The sequence below is a fragment of the Takifugu flavidus genome, unplaced genomic scaffold, assembly GCF_003711565.1.
Source record: "Takifugu flavidus isolate HTHZ2018 unplaced genomic scaffold, ASM371156v2 ctg470, whole genome shotgun sequence".
Taxonomy (NCBI): Eukaryota; Metazoa; Chordata; class Actinopteri; order Tetraodontiformes; family Tetraodontidae; genus Takifugu; species Takifugu flavidus.
In genome coordinates, this window is record NW_026622086.1 from 10,981 (window position 1) to 30,577 (window position 19,597).

Genomic DNA, 19,597 nt, shown 5'->3' on the forward strand with positions numbered 1-19,597 from the left:
TATTATTATTATTATTATTATTATGTCAAAACAATACAGGCTAAAAATTTAACTTTGTGTTCAAGTTTCAAATGATTGAGGTGTTTTGAAACATCTGATTTGAGAAATACTGGACTTGAGCTGTGTGAAAATAACAAATGTAACTGCTTCAATAGTGTAAATTGTGTCAGCTACATTTGTCAGCATCAACATTATTAGTTTACAGTCATAATTATTATTTTTATTACTGTTTTAATTCATAATGATGGATTTTCCTTTCATTTCAGATGGAAACACACTTGATGGAAGAGAAATTCTTTACGCAACTGTTAATTGGACATTGTGGAAAATTTTGAGCATTGTTTCATTTTCATGTGTTTTTTTTCTAATCTGCACAACAGCAGTGGTGCTCAAACGTACGTTTCACTACTTTTGTTGAAACATTTATGTCATCTATTGTTATGAACAGATCAACAAGTTTCTGAAGGCTTACACCTGACAGCATCTATTAATTGTGCTTCCATTTCATTTCACCACAGACAATAAGAAGAAGATCAAAAGAAGAATGAAAAAGAGAATTCCAGAAAGCAAGAGAGAAACTGAGAAAGAAAACCTAAGAATGGAAAGCATTACAAGACCCAAAGATTAATTGAAGAGGATTTTATTTTCGATGGCTTGGAGGAATGTCCAGGGAAATAACAGAATAGAAGCGGAGACTGTCAGCACAGCCACCAGCCGGGACGTCCAGCTGAGAGAGACAGAGAGACAGGGACTGTGCCATAGCAGCACCCAGGCACAGCCCGTCACTCCACTGGGGACCTGTAAGACCCCCAGTGTCCAGGAGGGGACACTGGGGTTTGTCTGATGGTGTGTTTGAGTGACTTAACCTGTGAGCTTTGCACAGTGTACTAATATGCTGGCAATTAGCCTGAGCCACTATATGAAAACCAAATTGTTCAAATTGTCTCCCTGAAGTCCCCATCATGTGCTTTAGACCTTCCAAGTGTGTGTTTTTGTTCCTATGATGCCTGTGTGTCTGTTGACTTCAAACAAAATCAGGTCCCCATTTCAAAACACCAGTTTTACTGTGTTGTACAGCAGAGAACTGTGTGTGCACGTTGGATACACTGTGGATGTGCATTTTAGCATTGCTATAGTGGGATTGATAATATTGCTTCCAGTCACAGCGTGTTCATGCCCCCATCAACGTGGTGATTGCCTCCCTGTAGACTGAAAACACCACTTCCTCTCACTTCCCTCCCCTCAAGCGCTGCTACACCAGCCTCTGCCACCTCTATTCTGGCCATTTTTGGTAACCCTGAGAAGTTTAATGCGAAACATGGTCATAAAAAAGGTTTTCCTAAAATTCTGAAACACTGTCTCGTGCCTTTTGGTGAGCTGAAACATTGGACCATTTTTTTTAACACACACCTGGTTCACCAGAACTATTCCTGGGGCAAAACTCCCCAGATTAGGGTTTTCAGCAACAACTTCATTCATCTCCCAACTTTGCCACAATCGCCCTCTTGGGTTTTTGTTCCCTGATTGATTCCCATGTAAGATTATATTTGCCAGTTTGAACTTCTCAGATTTTAGGTCCTCCCTTTTGTTTCCTCTGCCTTCCACTTAAAGTTTATATTCTAAACTTTGAGACTTGGTTGAACACTAACATCTGCTGGCAAAGTGCATGTTCTTTTTGACACACCCTTCACTTCCCCACCGCTGTGGATACGACACTGACCTGTTGAGAACAAGCCAAGAACTTCGATGACAAATATTCTTGCCGTCCTGGAGAATTAGCTAAGGTCTATATACTTGGGAGATTATCAGCCACAGGAACATGAAGAGAGGTCTTTTGGTTTTGTGGATCTACCTGCTAGCAGCAGAATGTGGTGAGTAATATATTTTAAGGTAATGGAATAGGCTGGACCTTGTACGCTTAAAGAGCTCAACCTCAATCTTATTTATACGGATCATTTAAAAAGATACAAAGTTGTTTCACAGGTCAAAAACTGACAAATAAATCTAAATATGGAATAGGGGAAAAACCATAGGAGAGACAACAGAAGTGTGTTAAATAAAGGTAATTATATTCCCACAGTTACTTTACAGGCACGCAAACTATTTTAAAGACGAGCCAAGAAAACTGGGTCCAACCTCGATCAGCTAAAAGGGAAGGAATCAACCCTAACCATAACCCTTTAGATCTGGGTATCGTTCTGCTCTGTGTGTATCCAAACTTATTCTCTCTGTATGAGCCTTTTTAACCGTTCTCTCCCCCCATTACTGAACCTGCTCTATGCTGGCTGTAAAACAGCCGCCCTGATAAACACCTGTGGCTGCAATGTGTTGGCAAGTCTTTAATAGCAAAGAACATGCTGTAATAAACTCCTGGAAGTAAATGAAAAGGGAGGTTATGAAGCGAAAATAAAGACTTTGTGGATCTATTTCTCTATGATCTGTTTCTATGTGTGCAAATTTGCACATTTTCATTCACTTTTTCGTTTATGTGTGACCGGTGTATGTCTGCGTTGTGTTATTTTTGTGGTTGTGGTGCGTAGAGTAGCCACGGGACACAGTTGAACTTTTGGAGGCACCCTCCGTTTAATCTGGTCAAAATAAAACAGCAAAATTAACATGTGCCGCTATTTGCTGATCCAGCCCAAACTACAGAGAAGACAACATGGAGTTAGCACCATCGCACTTGTTCACATCAATAAAACACTACATCGGAGCAACGTCAGAGCCCAATAATACTCGGCGGCCCGCAACACTCGTTTAGTCTAATGCGCTCTTTTAAAATGCTCGAAGAAACTCGGGACTTTCCCGGTACTGAACAAAGGCTCCGCCCACAGGCGGTATCTTTCTCTCTTATTGGACCGCGACTGGAGCGTGATACTCCAAATGCCCCCCCCCCCCCCCCCCCCCCCCCCCCCCCCACCCCCGGTGTACCGTACACTGAATTGTGCTTGTCGCGGTTTGGACCCGCACAAGTGTTTAGCGACCTTCATTTAGGAAGATGAACATTTGTCTTCTGTTTTGGATCCTGCTCCCAGCGGCAGAATGCGGTAAGTTGAGGAAACTTTCTTTACACACATGTTCTGAAGAGAGTCGCCGGGCGGGCAGTGACGTGCGGTCAGGGGAGGCAGGTGAGGCGAAAAAAATAAAGTTTAAATCAATAAATATTAATATTTTCTACGTATATGTGTTAAAAATGCATTTGGAGTATGACTACACATTTCTTCTGCCATTTCATTGAGTGAAAATTGCCGAATTTGAGTTACTGTTGGTCAAAATTAAATTTGTGCTGCACACATCTCTGCACTTTAAAGACAAGATGGGTGCTCTATCCATAGCTATATAAGAAAGTTCTTTACAGGACAAATATGCTCCTGTGTATATGTTTGTGTTGGTTTGTGAGTGTAACTGAAAGAGGAATGCTGATGGGATATGAAGCATTATCAGTAGTTGTGTGCTGTTAGAAAAAGGGTGAAATAAGATGCTTTTTTTTAGGTCTTACAATCGTAAATCTGACTCTTGAGGAGTCAGTGCCTCACCAACATGCTAATCAAAGAACACACAATGATTCTGATTAAAACAACTCTCCCCAAACTCTTGCATGAATAAAAATATTCAAAATGACGTGATTGATTGAACACCTGAACTGGTCGGTGATACTGCCATCGACTTTTCAAGAACATTCAAAAACTCCCTTTGTTTTTGTTTAGCTCTGCAATAAAAACATCAATAGCGAATAATGCACCAGGAAGCTGGTGAAATACTTGAAGATATTTGGGCAGTGACACTATTCTAAACGTCAACATGGTCAACCGAACCGAAATTGGCTCAATGACTTTTGTGAGTTGTCTGCTGATTGCGCATGTCGTTCCGACTGAGCAGTGACTCATACAGAAGGCGCAGCAGTACCGCACACTGAGACTTCCGGTTGATAAAACCTTTGCTAAAGTACCTCTGCCCTGTGTGTTGTGTGTGTGTGTGTGTGTGTGTGTGTGTGTGTGTGTGTGTGTGTGTGTGTGTGTGTGTGTTTTAATATTTAATACTTATTTAATAATTTTAATATCACAGGCTTATGCATGAAATAGTTGTCACTTGTTGATACGGCATCTGTCTAAACACTGATTTAAACCTATTTCCACCATTTCACTGAAATTGTTGTCTTTATCAACATTTATTTGTCAAGAAATACAGTAATTCAACATGAAAATTTACATTCAAAAATGATGCATGAACAAGCTTGTCAAGATATTGTTTAGTCAGGAATCCTTTAATTCTTGCAATATTTTTGGGTGTTAGTCAGCTCATTTTGTTGTCCTCATGTGGTTGTTGGTCTCAAACTGTCTCAAACTACCAAGAATGATCTCCCAGGTAACTGTCCAAACACAGATGTATTTTTTAGTTGTTGACTATCTGAGGATTTGCTTTGATTTTGATGCCTGCACACAGAGTACGAAGAGAGTGGAGATTAAAGCTCTTTTCTTATTGGTGCCTGTTCAGGTGCTGTAGTAAACCTTGTTTATATTCAGTTTATGAGGAATCTATTATGATATTTTGGGTTATTGTTGGGTCTTTTGACCTGTTTCTCATCCTGCTGCTCCATGTTTCCTTCACAGCTTGTGGAAAGAGGCTGTTTTTCATTCTGGTTGTTTGTTTGTTTGTTGTTTTGTCCAGTTGAGTGTTTGTGAAGAGGGATTATAGTAGGGGAACGAGGAAGCAGCCCTGAGGAGTTCTGGTGATCAGGATGAGAAGAGATGAGATGTGGGTTTTTATCCTGACATGTGGTGGTCTGGCTCAAAGAGGATCAATGATGATGATCAAAGAGATATTTTTGCTTTTTTGATACCGTCCACCAATTTGAGCAGATACGACTCACAGCTTAAGGTTTAAAATAATATAACGCAAAATAAATAAAAATCACAGCTTTGAATCACTTCATTAAATGGGACATAATCAGGAATCAACCTGAACACATACAAAAAAGTATCTTTTCTTCCCTGGCTGGTCCCACCCTGATCATCACCTTTTCTATCCTCCTGCAGATCTCCGTGTGCTGCCAACCCTGTTGACAGAACCAGGGCATTGCTGAAGTGCCACGTCACCAGTACTGACAAATCAGTGCGTTCAGTGTCTCTGACTGAAGACGGGGCCACCAAGGCAAACTGGATCACTGTAACTGGCCCGTTGCCTTCTGGGGATGGATCCGTGATCCTCATCCTGACAGCTGAGGTCCCCCTGATCCACACCAACATCTATGGCTGTGTTGTCCAAACAGAAGACAGAACCATCACTGTCATGTGGGGTGAGAACTTTACATTTACATACTGCTGCATGATTGTTATTGAGTCGTGATCCAGGCTGCACACAGGCCAGTGGATCTTATTGTTGCTGGGGGGGTTCTGGTGTGTTGGGTTACTTGGTAAAAGTCCCTCATGAAGAAGCTCTGAAACGTTCCTGGTGATTCTCTGGTCTTCCTCCGTCTGAAAGCAGACCTTTGGATCTTTTCTGGCTGAGATTACAGCAGTGTTGGTCATTAACTCTGTCAGAAACGGCTGTTTCGATGCTGTTGAAACTTATTTGAGACTTATTTTTTTGTCTCTCCACAAGGTTTTTTTTGGCCCATTTAATTAACAGAACATCCAGAAAGAAACGAGCTACTACAGAGTTACAATTTGGTACAGGCAGTGGAATGCAAGAATCACCCCCTGCCAGCAGGGGCGCTGCAGCAGCTCAGCACCACCTTTCTGTCGTCTTGGCACAGAATATCAGTGCGCAAGTTGAGCTTCAGTCTGTGTCCAGGCCTCAGACAACTGTCGGCATGTCACGTTGGTCCAGACAGTTAATAAATGAACAGTTGAAATACTCTAAATAGAGTCAGTTACACTTTCGTTATTCGGAGCACAGCTTTCAAAATATTAAAATAAGTTTATTACAATAACACATATGACGAATGCTGCATAGAGTAAAGTATGGCCAGTTTGGTGATTACAATAATCATGTTTTGTTGTTTATACTCTTTTATGAGCAGATGGAAACACACTTGATGGACGACACATCCTTTACATCCAGATGACGTTTTGGAGAATTATCGGCATCATCTTTACAGTTTGTTGTTTAATCTTCGTAATGACTCTTGGGTGTAAGTCTCACTTCTTGATTGTAACTTTCAAGTCAGTCTGTGAGCTGATATTTTACTATTGTGGCCCTGCATTAATAGAATGTTAATGATGTTTCTTGTGAAATACACCTCTCAGCATCTATAATTGTTCCTTCATTTTATTTCTCATAGTCACAAGAGAGGAAAAAGTGGCAAAGAAAACTTCTCATGAGTCCATTGAAGAATAACTGGGGAAGGGGAAGATGGATTTTATCCACGGAGGACTTGAGCAGAGACGACATCAATGATCCAGGATGTTTTACTCTTCATGCTGAAAGTGCACGTCTATAGAAACGTGTAGACCTGAACAGAGGATCCAAAGTCACATGTGCTGTAATATTTGGACTGTGTTGTCATCCAGTAGCAGAGCTTTGGGACTTATGCTGCTGACACGGGTCTAACCTTCACTGACTGTCATCTTTTTAAGAAGCCAAGAAGCCAACTATGGAAAGCTTAGCACTTTGACCCTAAATTCAGTATTAATGATCTTGAACTTCTTAAATCAGAGGCTTAACTCATCTTTCAAAACTGCCTTTAAACACTCGTAGTAATGCTGTCACTTTATGTCACTGATGGACAATCATGACCCTGTCAACAAGGAAATCCTGACAGTAAGCTAAATATATATGTGTACATACTGTATATATGTATGTGTGTCTATTTCATTGTAGATGTTGTGTATCGTATTCATATAGTAACCATTCTCCCACAGTGTCCAGAGAAAACAGAAGCTGGATGGGCCTTGGTGGACATGATAGTTAAAGATGGTCAGCCTTTTCTATCGTTGAGGATGAAGGGTTCCAAAAATTCATTAAAATCCTGGACCCATCAGATCAAATTAAGAGAAGCGGAAAAAAGAACAGGTGAACACACTCTCTGGTCCAAAAAAATATAACGCAAAATATAATAATCACAGCTTTGAATCACTTCATTAATTGGACATAATTCAGGAATTAACCTGAACACATACAAAAGTATCTTTTCTTCCCCTGGCTGGTCCCACCCTGATCATCACCTTTTCTATCCTCCTGCAGATCTCCGTGTGTTTGCCAACCCTGTTGACAGAACCAGGGCATTGCTGAAGTGCCACGTCACCAGTACTGACAAATCAGTGCGTTCAGTGTCTCTGACTGAAGACGGGGCCCCCAAGGCAAACTGGATCACTGTAACTGGCCCGTTGCCTTCTGGGGATGGATCCGTGATCCTCATCCTGACAGCTGAGGTCCCCCTGATCCACACCAACATCTATGGCTGTGTTGTCCAAACAGAAGACAGAACCATCACTGTCATGTGGGGTGAGAACTTTACATTTACATACTGCTGCATGATTGTTATTGAGTCGTGATCCAGGCTGCACACAGGCCAGTGGGATCTTATTGTTGCTGGGGGGGTTCTGGTGTGTTGGGTACTCTGGTAAAGTCCCTCATGAAGAAGCTCTGAAACGTTCCTGGTGATTCTCTGGTCTTCCTCCGTCTGAAAGCAGACCTTTGGATCTTTTCTGGCTGAGATTACAGCAGTGTTGGTCATTAACTCTGTCAGAAACGGCTGTTTCGATGCTGTTGAAACTTATTTGAGACTTATTTTTTTGTCTCTCCACAAGGTTTTTTTTTGGCCCATTAATTAACAGAACATCCAGAAAGAACGAGCTACTACAGAGTTACAATTTGGTACAGGCAGTGGAATGCACAGAATCACCCCCTGCCAGCAGGGGCGCTGCAGCAGCTCAGCACCCACCTTTCTATCGTCTTGGCACAGAATTATCAGTGCGCAACGTTGAGCTTCAGTCTGTGTCCAGGCCTCAGACAACTGTCGGCATGTCACGTTGGTCCAGACAGTTAATAAATGTAACAGTTGAAATACTCTAAATAGAGTCAGTTACACTTTCTGTTATTCGGAGCACAGCTTTCAAAATATTAAAAATAAGTTTATTACAATAACACATATGACGACATGCTGCATAGAGTAAAGTATGGCCAGTTTGGTGATTACAATAATCATGTTTTTGTTGTTTATACTCTTTTATGAGCAGATGGAAACACACTTGATGGACGACACATCCTTTACATCCAGATGACGTTTTGGAGAATTATCGGCATCATCTTTACAGTTTGTTGTTTAATCTCCATAATGACTCTTTGGTGTAAGTCTCACTTCTTTGATTGTAACTTTCAAGTCAGTCTGTGAGCTGATATTTTACTATTGTGGCCCTGCATTAATAGAATGTTAATGATGTTTCTTGTGAAATACACCTCTCAGCATCTATTAATTGTTCCTTCATTTTATTTCTTCATAGTCACAAGAGAGGAAAAAGTGGCAAAGAAAACTTTTCTCATGAGTCCATTGAAGAATAACTGGGGGAAGATGGATTTTATCCACGGAGGACTTGAGCAGAGACGACATCAATGATCCAGGATGTTTTACTCTTCATGCTGAAAGTGCACGTCTATAGAAACGTGTAGACCTGAACAGAGGATCCAAAGTCACATGTGCTGTAATATTTGGACTGTGTTGTCATCCAGTAGCAGAGCTTTGGGACTTATGCTGCTGACACGGGTCTAACCTTCACTGACTGTCATCTTTTTTAAGAAGCCAAGAAGCCAAACTATGGAAAGCTTTAGCACTTTGACCCTAAATTCAGTATTAATGATCTTGAACTTCTTAAATCAGAGCTTAACTCATCTTTCAAAACTGCCTTTAAACACCTCGTAATGCTGTCACTTTATGTCACTGATGACAATCATGACCCTGTCAACACTGGAAATCCTGACAGGAAGCTAAATATATATGTGTATATACTGTATATATGTATGTGTGTGTCTATTCATTGTAGATGTTGTGTATCGTATTCATATAGCAACCATTCTCCCACAGTGTCCAGAAAACAGAAGCTGGATGAGGCCTTGGTGGACATGATAGTTAAAGATGGTCAGCCTTTTTCTATCGTTGAGGATGAAGGGTTCCAAAAATTCATTAAAATCCTGGACCCATCATTCTCCATTCCAGGCCGCAAAACTGTAAAGGCAATGGTGGAAGCAAGGTACACTGTAGCCAAAGAGAAGGCCTTGGCAGAAATTAAGCAGACTTCAGCTGTTAGTTTGAGTGCTGACATGTGGACATCAGTCAACATGGATGCGTACCTTGGTGTCACTTGCCATTATGTGTCAGTCTAGATCTGGCTACTGTGCTTTTAGGTGTGCAGTATTGGCCCACACAGCAGCTAATATTTCACATGCATTTGCAAATTTGATGACAGTGGGGAATCACTAAAAAGGGCTGTGGGATGGTTACTGATGGGGCTCACAATATGTGGCAAGTTCTGAGGAAAGGAGAGTGTCAGGGTCAAAGGCAATTCCTTTAGCCAAAATGCTGAGACATGCCATTTCTGCTGAGTGCCCAAATGGCTCCTTGTATTGGTGCCACGCTTGCCAACCATTTGAGAAATAATTTGAATGAAAAATTCAGTGGCTTGGAAAAGGTGAACTCCCTGTCTGTGGCAACCATCTTGGATCCACGATTTAAAGAGGCTGGCTTTACTAATCAAAGCAATGCTCAGGCTGCTGTAGAAAGGCTGACACGAGAGTGTGCCAGTCTTATTGGTGGGCCGGCAGAAGATGTGCCACTGGAGACTGCAACAACATCTGCCAGTGCTAGTGAACAAAATTACAACTTGTGGGCTTTAATGGACAACTACAGTGGGATCTCTACTTACGAACGTCTCTGCATGTGAATTTTTCAGGTTATGAAGCGTCTCAACGGGAAAATATTTCCTCTGTTTATGAAGGAAATTTCAGGATACAAAGGTCAGAAATACGCTACCGCGGAGTTTAGCGAGCACAAACTGCTTGTAGCTGCTCTGCCATTGGCTATCGCCTAGCATCTTCCTGTCATCCCATTGGCCAGGAGGGACGTCAATCTGTACCAGTTTGTGTGTATCCCAGCATCGCCTTCGTCGTCTTCGGGATTTATTGTGGGTGTTCGTATGTTTGTCCATTAGATGGCGGTGTTACCACATGTGTTGACGTTCGTTGCTAGTAATGACAGCTAATGTAAGATTAGCCTGTAATAAAGTTCATTTTGTTCCTGGAGAAGCCTTGCACTGAATTCCTACATTTATTATGCGGTGATCTAATTGTAACATGTATTTGTTACATGTTTTGATGCATTTTTCTGATTTATAAAAAAAATTATGTCCGAATTTTTGGGGGCTTGGAACGGATTAGGGCATTTACATGGAAAACGCGTCACTACTTACGTAATTTTCAGGTTACAAAGCAACTTCTGGAACGAATTAAATTTGTAAGTAGAGGTCCCACTGTATGTAGAGTCTCATTAGCACATCTGCCAGCGCTGCAGTGGAGATCCAGAGGTATGCATGTTGATTACTGTTGAAACATCAGTTTTTTTATTCAGTCATTCATTGTCTTACTGTCTGTGTCATAAATATTTGAAAGAACAAATTCTGACAAGATCCCTTGAAGTACTGGGTGGCACGAAAGCCTTTATATCCTACGCTGTGGAAACTTGCATGCAAGTATCTGTGCATCCCAGCATCATCTGTTCCCTGTGAAAGGATATTTTCCAAAGCTGGGGAGCTGGTCAGCCAGAAGAGGAGCAGACTGAAGCCTGCAACAGCAGGAAAAATGATATTTCTCAATAAAAACCTGTGAAGAGGGAATAACTTATCTGCTTCTGTCAATAATTATTCCAAATCAAACATACAAGTCCCCAAATGACAAACTATCTTTAAAGGTTTTCCTTAAAAACACTTCACACACACAAAAACGTTTCTGAATTCCAACACCATGATCATTTGCAAAGTAGGAAGGATCTCTCATCCTGTTAGGGACTTTGAGTATAGTTTTTAAATAAATCTCAAAGTGTTCAATAAATCCGTAACACTGAACCCTTAATTTGCATTTATTCTTTGGATTAATCTTGAATGTGTATTAGAGTAAGGAGGAGAGCATCTGCCTATCTTATTGTAATGACTATAATCATTTGGTATGAATGAACAAAACACCTGGATGACCACACGATGAACTTTTATTGGCGTCATGGGATTGAAACAGTGCCAGTTGCTTCAGTCGTGCTCTATGGAGGCTGCTATGGCTTCAGTTGGCCACTAGATGTCACCATCACTGAAGTCTCGAAGCTTTGAATGTTTCTCGACACAATTGTTAGTAGGAAAGCCTCAGTGCTTCATGAGGCTTCACTTGCCCACCACTACCTCAAACAGAAGCAGTCCCCCTGGACTGCAGAGACCTCAGGAGACCGGTTCTGCACTTCTCAGGTCCAGCAGGCGGCGTGAAGACCTTAAATGTGCAGGGAAGACAGGCCAACAACGCAACACTCGGGCAACACTCCACAAAGCACCACAACTAGTGATGTCCAAATGAGGCTTCATGAGGCTTTGAACCCTTTTGGACCATTCTGTTGAAAATTGGTTCATTACTCGAAGCTTTAATCATTTCGAACGCGGGCGTCATCTGCTGGCGCATTGGTGGTACTGCAGCCATGCAAAAGGTTGACGACCCAGCAAGCGTGCACTTTGAGTTTTGCTGTTTGTGCACTTTTGATGTTGTATTATTATTATATTATTTTTCTATATATTTTAGGAACAGATGGGGGTTATGGGCCTAAGGTGCTTGGGTGAACTGGTGTGCTTATGCATTTTTATTTAAAAACAACAGTTTCTCCACAGTCGAGGGTTTGAGGCGGTTTCTCTTTTTTGAAACCATTTCCCCGGCTTTAGAAAACACCCTCTCGCAGGGCACAGAGGATGCTGGTGTTGCGAGGTACTGGTTTGCCAGGTGGTACAGGTTTGGGTATCGGGCTTTGTTTGTCGTCCAGTACACCAGAGGGTCCTGTGATCGTTCAAGTGGAGGGGCTGACAGATAACGCTGCACCTCCACTATGGCATCAGCGGTGGCATTCCTGGACGCTCTTGCTTCTTCAGCATCCCTGTCCAACAGCTTCCACGGATCAATGACTCAAAATAAAACATTACATAAAGTTTAGTCTGTACATGAATCAATGCAAATAAATCTATTGATCCAAATTCTATCATTTTTGTACCTTGGGAAGAAGCAGCTGGTTCTGGCTGTGCTGTTGAAGTGGATGGCGGGTCCTCTTGGGTGGGTGCATTCTGCAACAATGCCGCACACTCCGATTTTAACCGGTGCACAGCTGACTCGGCATTTGAAGGGCTTTGGAATCCGAGTGTTTTAAATCTTGGGTCAAGTAATGATGATAAAGAGAAGATGCTTGTGGTTTCTATCCCACTGAGTTTATCATTCATAATTCTATTGAGGTTTATGCCAAGGTCTTTTGCCGTTTTGTTTGAGTTCTGTGCCATCAGCTCACTCAAAGCATGCTTCAGCATTTTTATCAGGGGTGTTATTTTTGATCCCGACACCTCTTTTCATGTGAGAGCTCTACGGTGGCAGCATGAAAAGGTGACAGTATCTTCCTACACTCAGATGCACACTCAAAGTCATCTGCAGTCAATAGGTCCAAATCTGTGGGCAGAGTGGTCAGAGCAGCGGCAGCTGCATCCCTCTGCTCATAAAAACGCTGCAGCATCTCATAGGTGCTATTCCATCTTGTGTCTACTTCAATTATTAGTTTTGTGACAGGACGGCCCATTTGCACCTGGATCTGCTGCAGCTTCTCTTTAGCGGTGGTGCTGGATTTAAAATAGGTGATCATCCGCCTCGTTTTTGATCTTATATTATCTAGCCCAGGAGTAGCATCCATGGCCTTTTTGACAATCAAGTTTAGTGCGTGAGCCAGGCAGACGGCGTGCTGCACCCGCAGAATATTTGCTGCACCCGCAGAATATTTGCTGCTGCATCAGTCACCAAGCACTTCACCTTCTCTTCAAGAGCCCATTCCCTTAAAAGCTCTCGAGCAGTTCCAGCGACGTTCTCTGCTGTGTGACTGATAGGAAAAGGCCGAACTCCCACCAGGGTGGTGGAGAGTTCACCTGCATGAATAGCGTGACAGGTGACAGCGAGATACGCATCCATGTTGATGGAAGTCCACATATCTGCAGTCAAGCTGACACTGTCAACATTCTGCAGGGCTGCCTTGGCCTTCTCCTTTTCTTCCACATCCCTCCTCTCCACCATGGCTTTAACTGTCTGCCTTGATGGAAGGGTGCATGTGGGATCCAGTTTAGCCACCAGAGCACGGAAGCCAGGATCAGACACCACAGTGAAAGGCTGGGAATCTTTCACTATGAAATCCACTAGAGCTTCATCAAGCTCCTGCTTCCTGCTACATAAAATATGGAAGTTAGCAGAACAAGATTAATTTAGTTAATTAACTAATTTTATACACCCAAACCTACGCAGTAAAGTTTAAAAGTTACTCTTAATATTGCCTGGAACAGCACCCACTCACCTGGTGGAAACGTCATCACAGCAGCACCAGCTTCATTCTCATGTTTGGCTCGGTAATGCCTCATCATTGATGACGTGTTATTATTATATGTCGGGAACAAAGCAAACACTTCACCTGCAAATTAAAAATGAGATGTGTGTGTGGTTTATTATTTGTTACTGTGTGAATAAGAGTTGAATAATACGTTTGTAACACTTACCTTGTTCGGCGGCACCATTTCAAAGTGGTCCCAGACTTGAGATCTCTTCCTGGTTGGTTCCATTGCAAAGCAATAAGAAAGCAAACCGAAAGCAATACGAACGCTAATCAAATCAATCCAAAAAGGTATTGACCAGACACAACGTATTGCGCTGAAAGCCCCGCCCACTGAACCGAACCAGTCAGCTGATTCAGTCAGAATGAAGCAGTGAAGAGGTTCAAACGTCATCAGTCACGTGATTTGAAGCGAACGCGGAGGAGTGCTCCAGAAAAATGCTCGATCGAGTTTTGGGGCGTGGTTCTAAGTCCAGCTACTCTGTGGTCGTCTTGTCTGGACACCACCATTTCTGCAACACTGATCTGATAAGAACATGCTGAGAAGTTCCGTGACAAATCTTTTTGCGGCTATTGAGAAATAACAAATGCCTCCATTCTCGGGGAGTATGAGCCACAGGAAGGTGAAGAACCAGTGTCTTTTGGTTCTGTGGATCTACCTGTCAGCAGCCAAATGTGGTACGTAATATTTTCTCAAAGTAATGAAATAGACTTAAACTAAGTTCGAACAGCTCAACCTCAAACTTATCACAGCTCAAAGGTTTTTCTCCGAGGCACAAAGGTGAAAGAGAAGGCTATATCAAGCGAATGGGATAGAACCGAAAGAGAAAGCACACTAGAACCACTTATTATTTTATGAACAGGCTGACTTTTTTTTATTTGATTATTTTGAAGAACGTGCGCATAGCAATAAATAATGATAAAGAATATGATTAGTGTGATATACAACCCCTTAGCAGAGGTACAATCAGACAACAACCTAACTGCAAAAAGGTGAAACTGAATGCTGTTTTATGTGATAATACAAAATTAGTTTTGCTGTTTGATGGTAAGTAAAGAATTAAAGCATGAGTACTGTTGGGCTGGCCACCATTCAGGCGTTAACTTGAACTGCTCTCGCCACATTTTTAAAAGATAACAAACATTCCCCAATCAATACTTTTAACAGACAAACTTTAACCAACTGTATCCATATGTCATTGACCAAAGAAGTGTATGTAATTGAATAAAAATCACACAAGTGCAAACAAGAAGAAAAACACAATTAAAAACAAACATGCAAAAAGAAAAACACATGAAAAAGAAAAACACATGAAAAGGTTCATTCTTGAAGCACAACACAGTGCACTGAAGCAGATGTTACACAAGAACAAATTTCCCCATTCTTAGGGAGTACTTAGTAGCCATAACCTTATTTATTGGTTGTAACTATTTTAATCTTCTGTACCTGCTGCATTTCGTCTCTTATTTTTTTGGATATCTTTAGTAAAGTCACTTTCTGCTGTCTTTCTTCATTGGTGAGAGATGCAGTATCTGTAAAGACAAGGGAGAGACTGAATTTGGGTCTTTTATGACACATTGGTTTAAACTCCCGAATGTAATGAAAGGGAAATTAAAAAGTGAAATGAAAGTCTTTGTGGATCTCTGTCTATATGATCTATTTCAGTCTAACGCTTGATTCCAAGTTACTTTAACTCACTGGACGTCTCTTGTAGCCTTTGTGCAGAATTGAAATGTGTGGAAAATGCACTTGTTCAGGTGGATTTTTCTGGAAGCATTCCTACCCTGCTCTCCACATCTGGACCTCTCAGAGGACATGGCTGTTGGAGCAGACCTAAAGAATTGCATTAAGGCCACTCCACTCAGCATTTTGCCATTTAGAGCTCAGAGGGACTCCTCTGGAAATGGCAGCTCTGTGTTCAACGCTTACCATCACAATTAATTAATTAAAAAATATTATGAGCCTAAATGCCAAAGATTAACCCAAATCTGAACGTAAATTGAAATGTTAATGTTTATCTCCATGTAGGTTTTCATTCAGCCAGGTCATAGTAATCCATTAAGGTATTAAGGAATTATTTTAATTAACTAAAATTGTTGATGTGAAGTTCATTTGATCTATTTACTATTGGCTGAAGATGTGTTTGCATGAGCAACATCTTCATGAGTGAATGTCCTTAGTCCTGTGGAAGCTTTAATAAAGGAGAGGAAATTTATTTTTGAATGTTTTTACTCATATTTCTAAGTTCTTTGCTGTTCAAATCTGCCTTTTCTGTACATTTGTGCACTGACGATCCTGTAAAGAATAAACAGATTAATCTGAAGTGATCAATCATGTGAAATTAGAAAGTTTATTAGTTTCTAAATGTTTTTGAATGTTGATTCATCTCTTTTAAAAAAATCAGAACCGCTGATCCCACTGTGAGGGTCCAGAGTTTTGACTCCATTTGTTTGTGTGTTTCAGGTTCCCATTCTCTTGAGTTCTTGTCTACAGGACGTGTTCAGCCTGGATCTGGGCTCCATTTTGAACAAGTTACAGAGTTTGATGGAGTTGTGATCTCTCACTGTGACAGTGGGACACAACAAGAACACTTCAAACCCGTCCTGGAATCCCACAACTTACCTGGGACCTGCAGACCAGCATGTTATGATGTTTTTGATGCTCTCAAAGAGATTTCTCAATTCATCCATCACACACGGAGTAAGTTTGCGGCACATTTGCTTTATAACGTGTTTATTGCGGTGAAAATGAACTGAACATTTTACATAAAACAATCCTTGTAGATGTTCAGCGGCGGCGTGGCTGCATCATGTCAGACGAGAGGCTTGAATCTGCTTTTGACAACTGGGCAGTGAATGGAGAGGGTTTCATTCAGTTTGATGCTGGAGCTCAGAAATGGAAAGCCCTGTCTCCTTCTGCAGAAATGATTAAAGAATTGTGGAACGGCTATGACGCCCAGAACCATTTGTTTGGACACTTCATCAATGAAGAATGTCCAAAAATGATCCATCAGATCAAATTAAGAGAAGTTGAGAAAAGAACAGGTGAATTTACACATACACACACACACACACACACACACACGTGGTTCACTGTTCAAAGAGTGACAACAGACAACCCTGATCATCACCTTTTCTATCCTCCTGCAGATCTCCGTGTGTTTGCCAACCCTGTTGATTTAACCAAGGCATTGCTGAAGTGCCACGTCACCAGTACTGACAAATCAGTGCGTTCAGTGTCTCTGACTGAAGACGGGGCCCCCAAGGCAAACTGGATCACTGTAACTGGCCCGTTGCCTTCTGGGGATGGATCAGTGATCCTCATCCTGACAGCTGAGGTCCCCCTGATCCACACCAACATCTATGGCTGTGTTGTCCAAACAGAAGACAGAACCATCACTGTCATGTGGGGTGAGAACTTTACATTTACATACTGCTGCATGATTGTTATTGAGTCGTGATCCAGGCTGCACACAGGCCAGTGGGATCTTATTGTTGCTGGGGGGGTTCTGGTGTGTTGGGTACTCTGGTAAAAGTCCCTCATGAAGAAGCTCTGAAACGTTCCTGGTGATTCTCTGGTCTTTTCTGGCTGTTTCGATGCTGTTGAAACTTATTTTAGAGATTTTTCGGTCTCAACACAGTTTTTTTTTTCTCCCATTTAATTAACAACATTTAACGTGCTTCACATGTTTCCAGAAAGAAACGAGCTACTACAGAGTTATAATTTGGTGCAGGCAGTGGAATGTACAGAATCACCCTCTGCCAACAGGGGGCGCTGCAGCAACTCAGCGCTCACCTTTCTATGGTTTTGGCACAGAATTCTCTTATTATTATTATTATTATTATTATTATTATTATTATTATTATTATTATTATTATTATTATTAGTGGTTATTGAGTCAAACAATACAGGCTAGAAATTTAACTTTGTGTTCAATTTTCAAATGATTGAGGTGTTTTGAAACATCTGATTTGAGAAATACTGGACTTGAGCTGTGTGAAAATAACAAATGTAACTGTAGTGTAACAATAGTGTAAATTGTGTCAGCTACATTTGTCAGCATCAACATTATTAGTTTACAGTCATAATTATTATTACTGTGTTTTAATTAATAATGATGGATTTTCCCTTTCATTTCAGATGGAAACACACTTGATGGAAGAGAAATTCTTTACGCAACTGTTGATTGGCCATTTTGGAAAATTTTGACCATTGTTACATTTTCATGTGTTTTTCTTCTAATCTGCACAACAGCAGTGGTGCTCAAACGTACGTTTCACTACTTTTGTTGAAACATTTATGTCAGTCTATTGTTATGAACAGATCAACAAGTTTCTGAAGGCTTACACCTGACAGCATCTATTAATTGTGCTTCCATTTCCTTTCACCACAGACAATGAGAAGATCAAAAGAAGAATGAAAAAGACAATTCCAGGAAGCATGACAGAAACTGAGAAAGAAAACCTAAGAATGTCCCTTGTAATGAAACCATTACAAGACCAAAAGATTAATTGAAGAGGATTTTATCCACCAGAGATTCAAACAGAAATAACATCTGTCAGACGGAATATTTTACCCCCCATATTGAAGGTGCACCTCTGCAGATTTTGGACGCTGCTCTAACCTTCACTGACTGTTGAAAGTGAAACAGATGAGGCTTCAGTGCTAACAAAATCACTAGCAAACAGCAATCTACAAACGATGGCTTGGAGGAATGTCCAGGGAAATAACAGAATAGAAGCGGAGACTGTCAGCACAGCCAGCAGCCGGGACGTCCCGCTGAGAGAGACAGAGAGACGGGGACTGTGCCATTTAATAGGCAGCACCCAGGCACAGCCCGTCACTCCACTGGGGACCTGTAAGACCCCCAGTGTCCAGGAGGGGGCACTGGGGTTGTCCCGTTGACAAAAGGAAAAGAAGAAACTTTCGAAAGGGCAGCTCTCTTGACAATTGTAAATGTTTTCATTGAAATAAACTTTTGAAAACCACAATTTAACACCAGAAGATGGAGACAGTGGGACAATAAAAATCAAAGTATATCTGTGATTTTTGCCTATCTGAATATAAAAAAATGCCAGTGCTATGATGTTAGATCAATAAATGTGACAACTGTGTAATCATCCATTTTACAAGTATGAATCTGTTAGAAAATCTTGTGTAAGATAAATAAAATAACTTCTAACATGTGAATTAAGAGGGCAATCATTCCACAGCGAGAAAAACTCATTTAATTTCTTATAGTGGACATTCGGCAGGTTATAATCTCAGGTTCTGATCCAATAAATTAAAATAATCCCACACCAGTGTCATTCACTCATACGGAGCCATTGTTTGACCCTCCTTCATTAACGACTGTTGGCAGAAAGACTTGGGACTCAAAATCCTCCTGCTCAGTAGTTCAACCTGTTTCCATGTTGATAAGTCAGAACATCTACCAAGACACTGGGGTTTGTCTGATGGTGTGTTTGAGTGACTTAACCTGTGAGCTTTGCACAGTGTACTAATATGCTGGCAATTAGCCTGAGCCACTATATGAAAACCAAATTGTTCAAATTGTCTCCCTGAAGTCCCCATCATGTGCTTTAGACCTTCCAAGTGTGTGTTTTTGTTCCTATGATGCCTGTGTGTCTGTTGACTTCAAAACAAAATCAGGTCCCCATTTCAAAACACCAGTTTTACTGTGTTGTACAGCAGAGAACTGTGTGTGCACGTTGGATACACTGTGGATGTGCATTTTAGCATTGCTATAGTGGGATTGATAATATTGCTTCCAGTCACAGCGTGTTCATGCCCCCATCAACGTGGTGATTGCCTCCCTGAAGACTGAAACACCACTTCTCCTCTCACTTCCCTCCCCTCAAGCGCTGCTACACCACCACTCTGCCACCTCTATTCTGGCCATTTTTGGTAACCCTGAGAAGTTTAATGTGCAACGTGGTCATAAAAAAGGTTTTCCTAAAATTCTGAAACACTGTCTCGTGCCTTTTGGTGAGCTGAAACATTGGACC

The 19,597-nt window shown here is 41.4% G+C and overlaps 1 protein-coding gene and 2 long non-coding RNA genes across 5 annotated transcripts; 2 read left to right on the forward strand and 1 right to left on the reverse strand.

The window, feature by feature from the left end:
• The first annotated feature begins 1,601 nt into the window (after positions 1-1,601).
• Positions 1,602-18,461, forward strand: LOC130520660 (zinc-alpha-2-glycoprotein-like). 3 transcript variants are annotated; one of them, XM_057024382.1, is made up of 6 exons: positions 1,602-1,871; positions 16,053-16,289; positions 16,373-16,633; positions 16,739-16,999; positions 17,730-17,858; positions 17,983-18,461. In XM_057024382.1, exons 1-6 carry the CDS (start codon positions 1,820-1,822, stop codon positions 18,102-18,104), a joined length of 1,062 nt encoding a protein of 353 aa, XP_056880362.1. In that variant the 5' UTR covers positions 1,602-1,819; the 3' UTR covers positions 18,105-18,461. The 3 variants fall into 3 exon arrangements, with proteins under 3 accessions (XP_056880362.1, XP_056880363.1, XP_056880361.1); XM_057024383.1 differs by lacking the exon at positions 1,602-1,871 and adding an exon at positions 2,933-3,047; XM_057024381.1 differs by lacking the exon at positions 1,602-1,871 and adding an exon at positions 14,021-14,266.
• Positions 7,461-10,829, forward strand: LOC130520665 (uncharacterized). The gene is made up of 2 exons (XR_008948987.1): positions 7,461-8,291; positions 8,445-10,829. It is a non-coding gene; the product is annotated as an uncharacterized LOC130520665 (long non-coding RNA).
• On the reverse strand, positions 11,810-13,891 carry LOC130520667 (uncharacterized). The gene is made up of 3 exons (XR_008948989.1): positions 13,755-13,891; positions 12,227-13,669; positions 11,810-12,140 (listed from the first exon to the last, which is right to left on the reverse strand). It is a non-coding gene; the product is annotated as an uncharacterized LOC130520667 (long non-coding RNA).
• Positions 18,462-19,597: the final 1,136 nt, after the last annotated feature.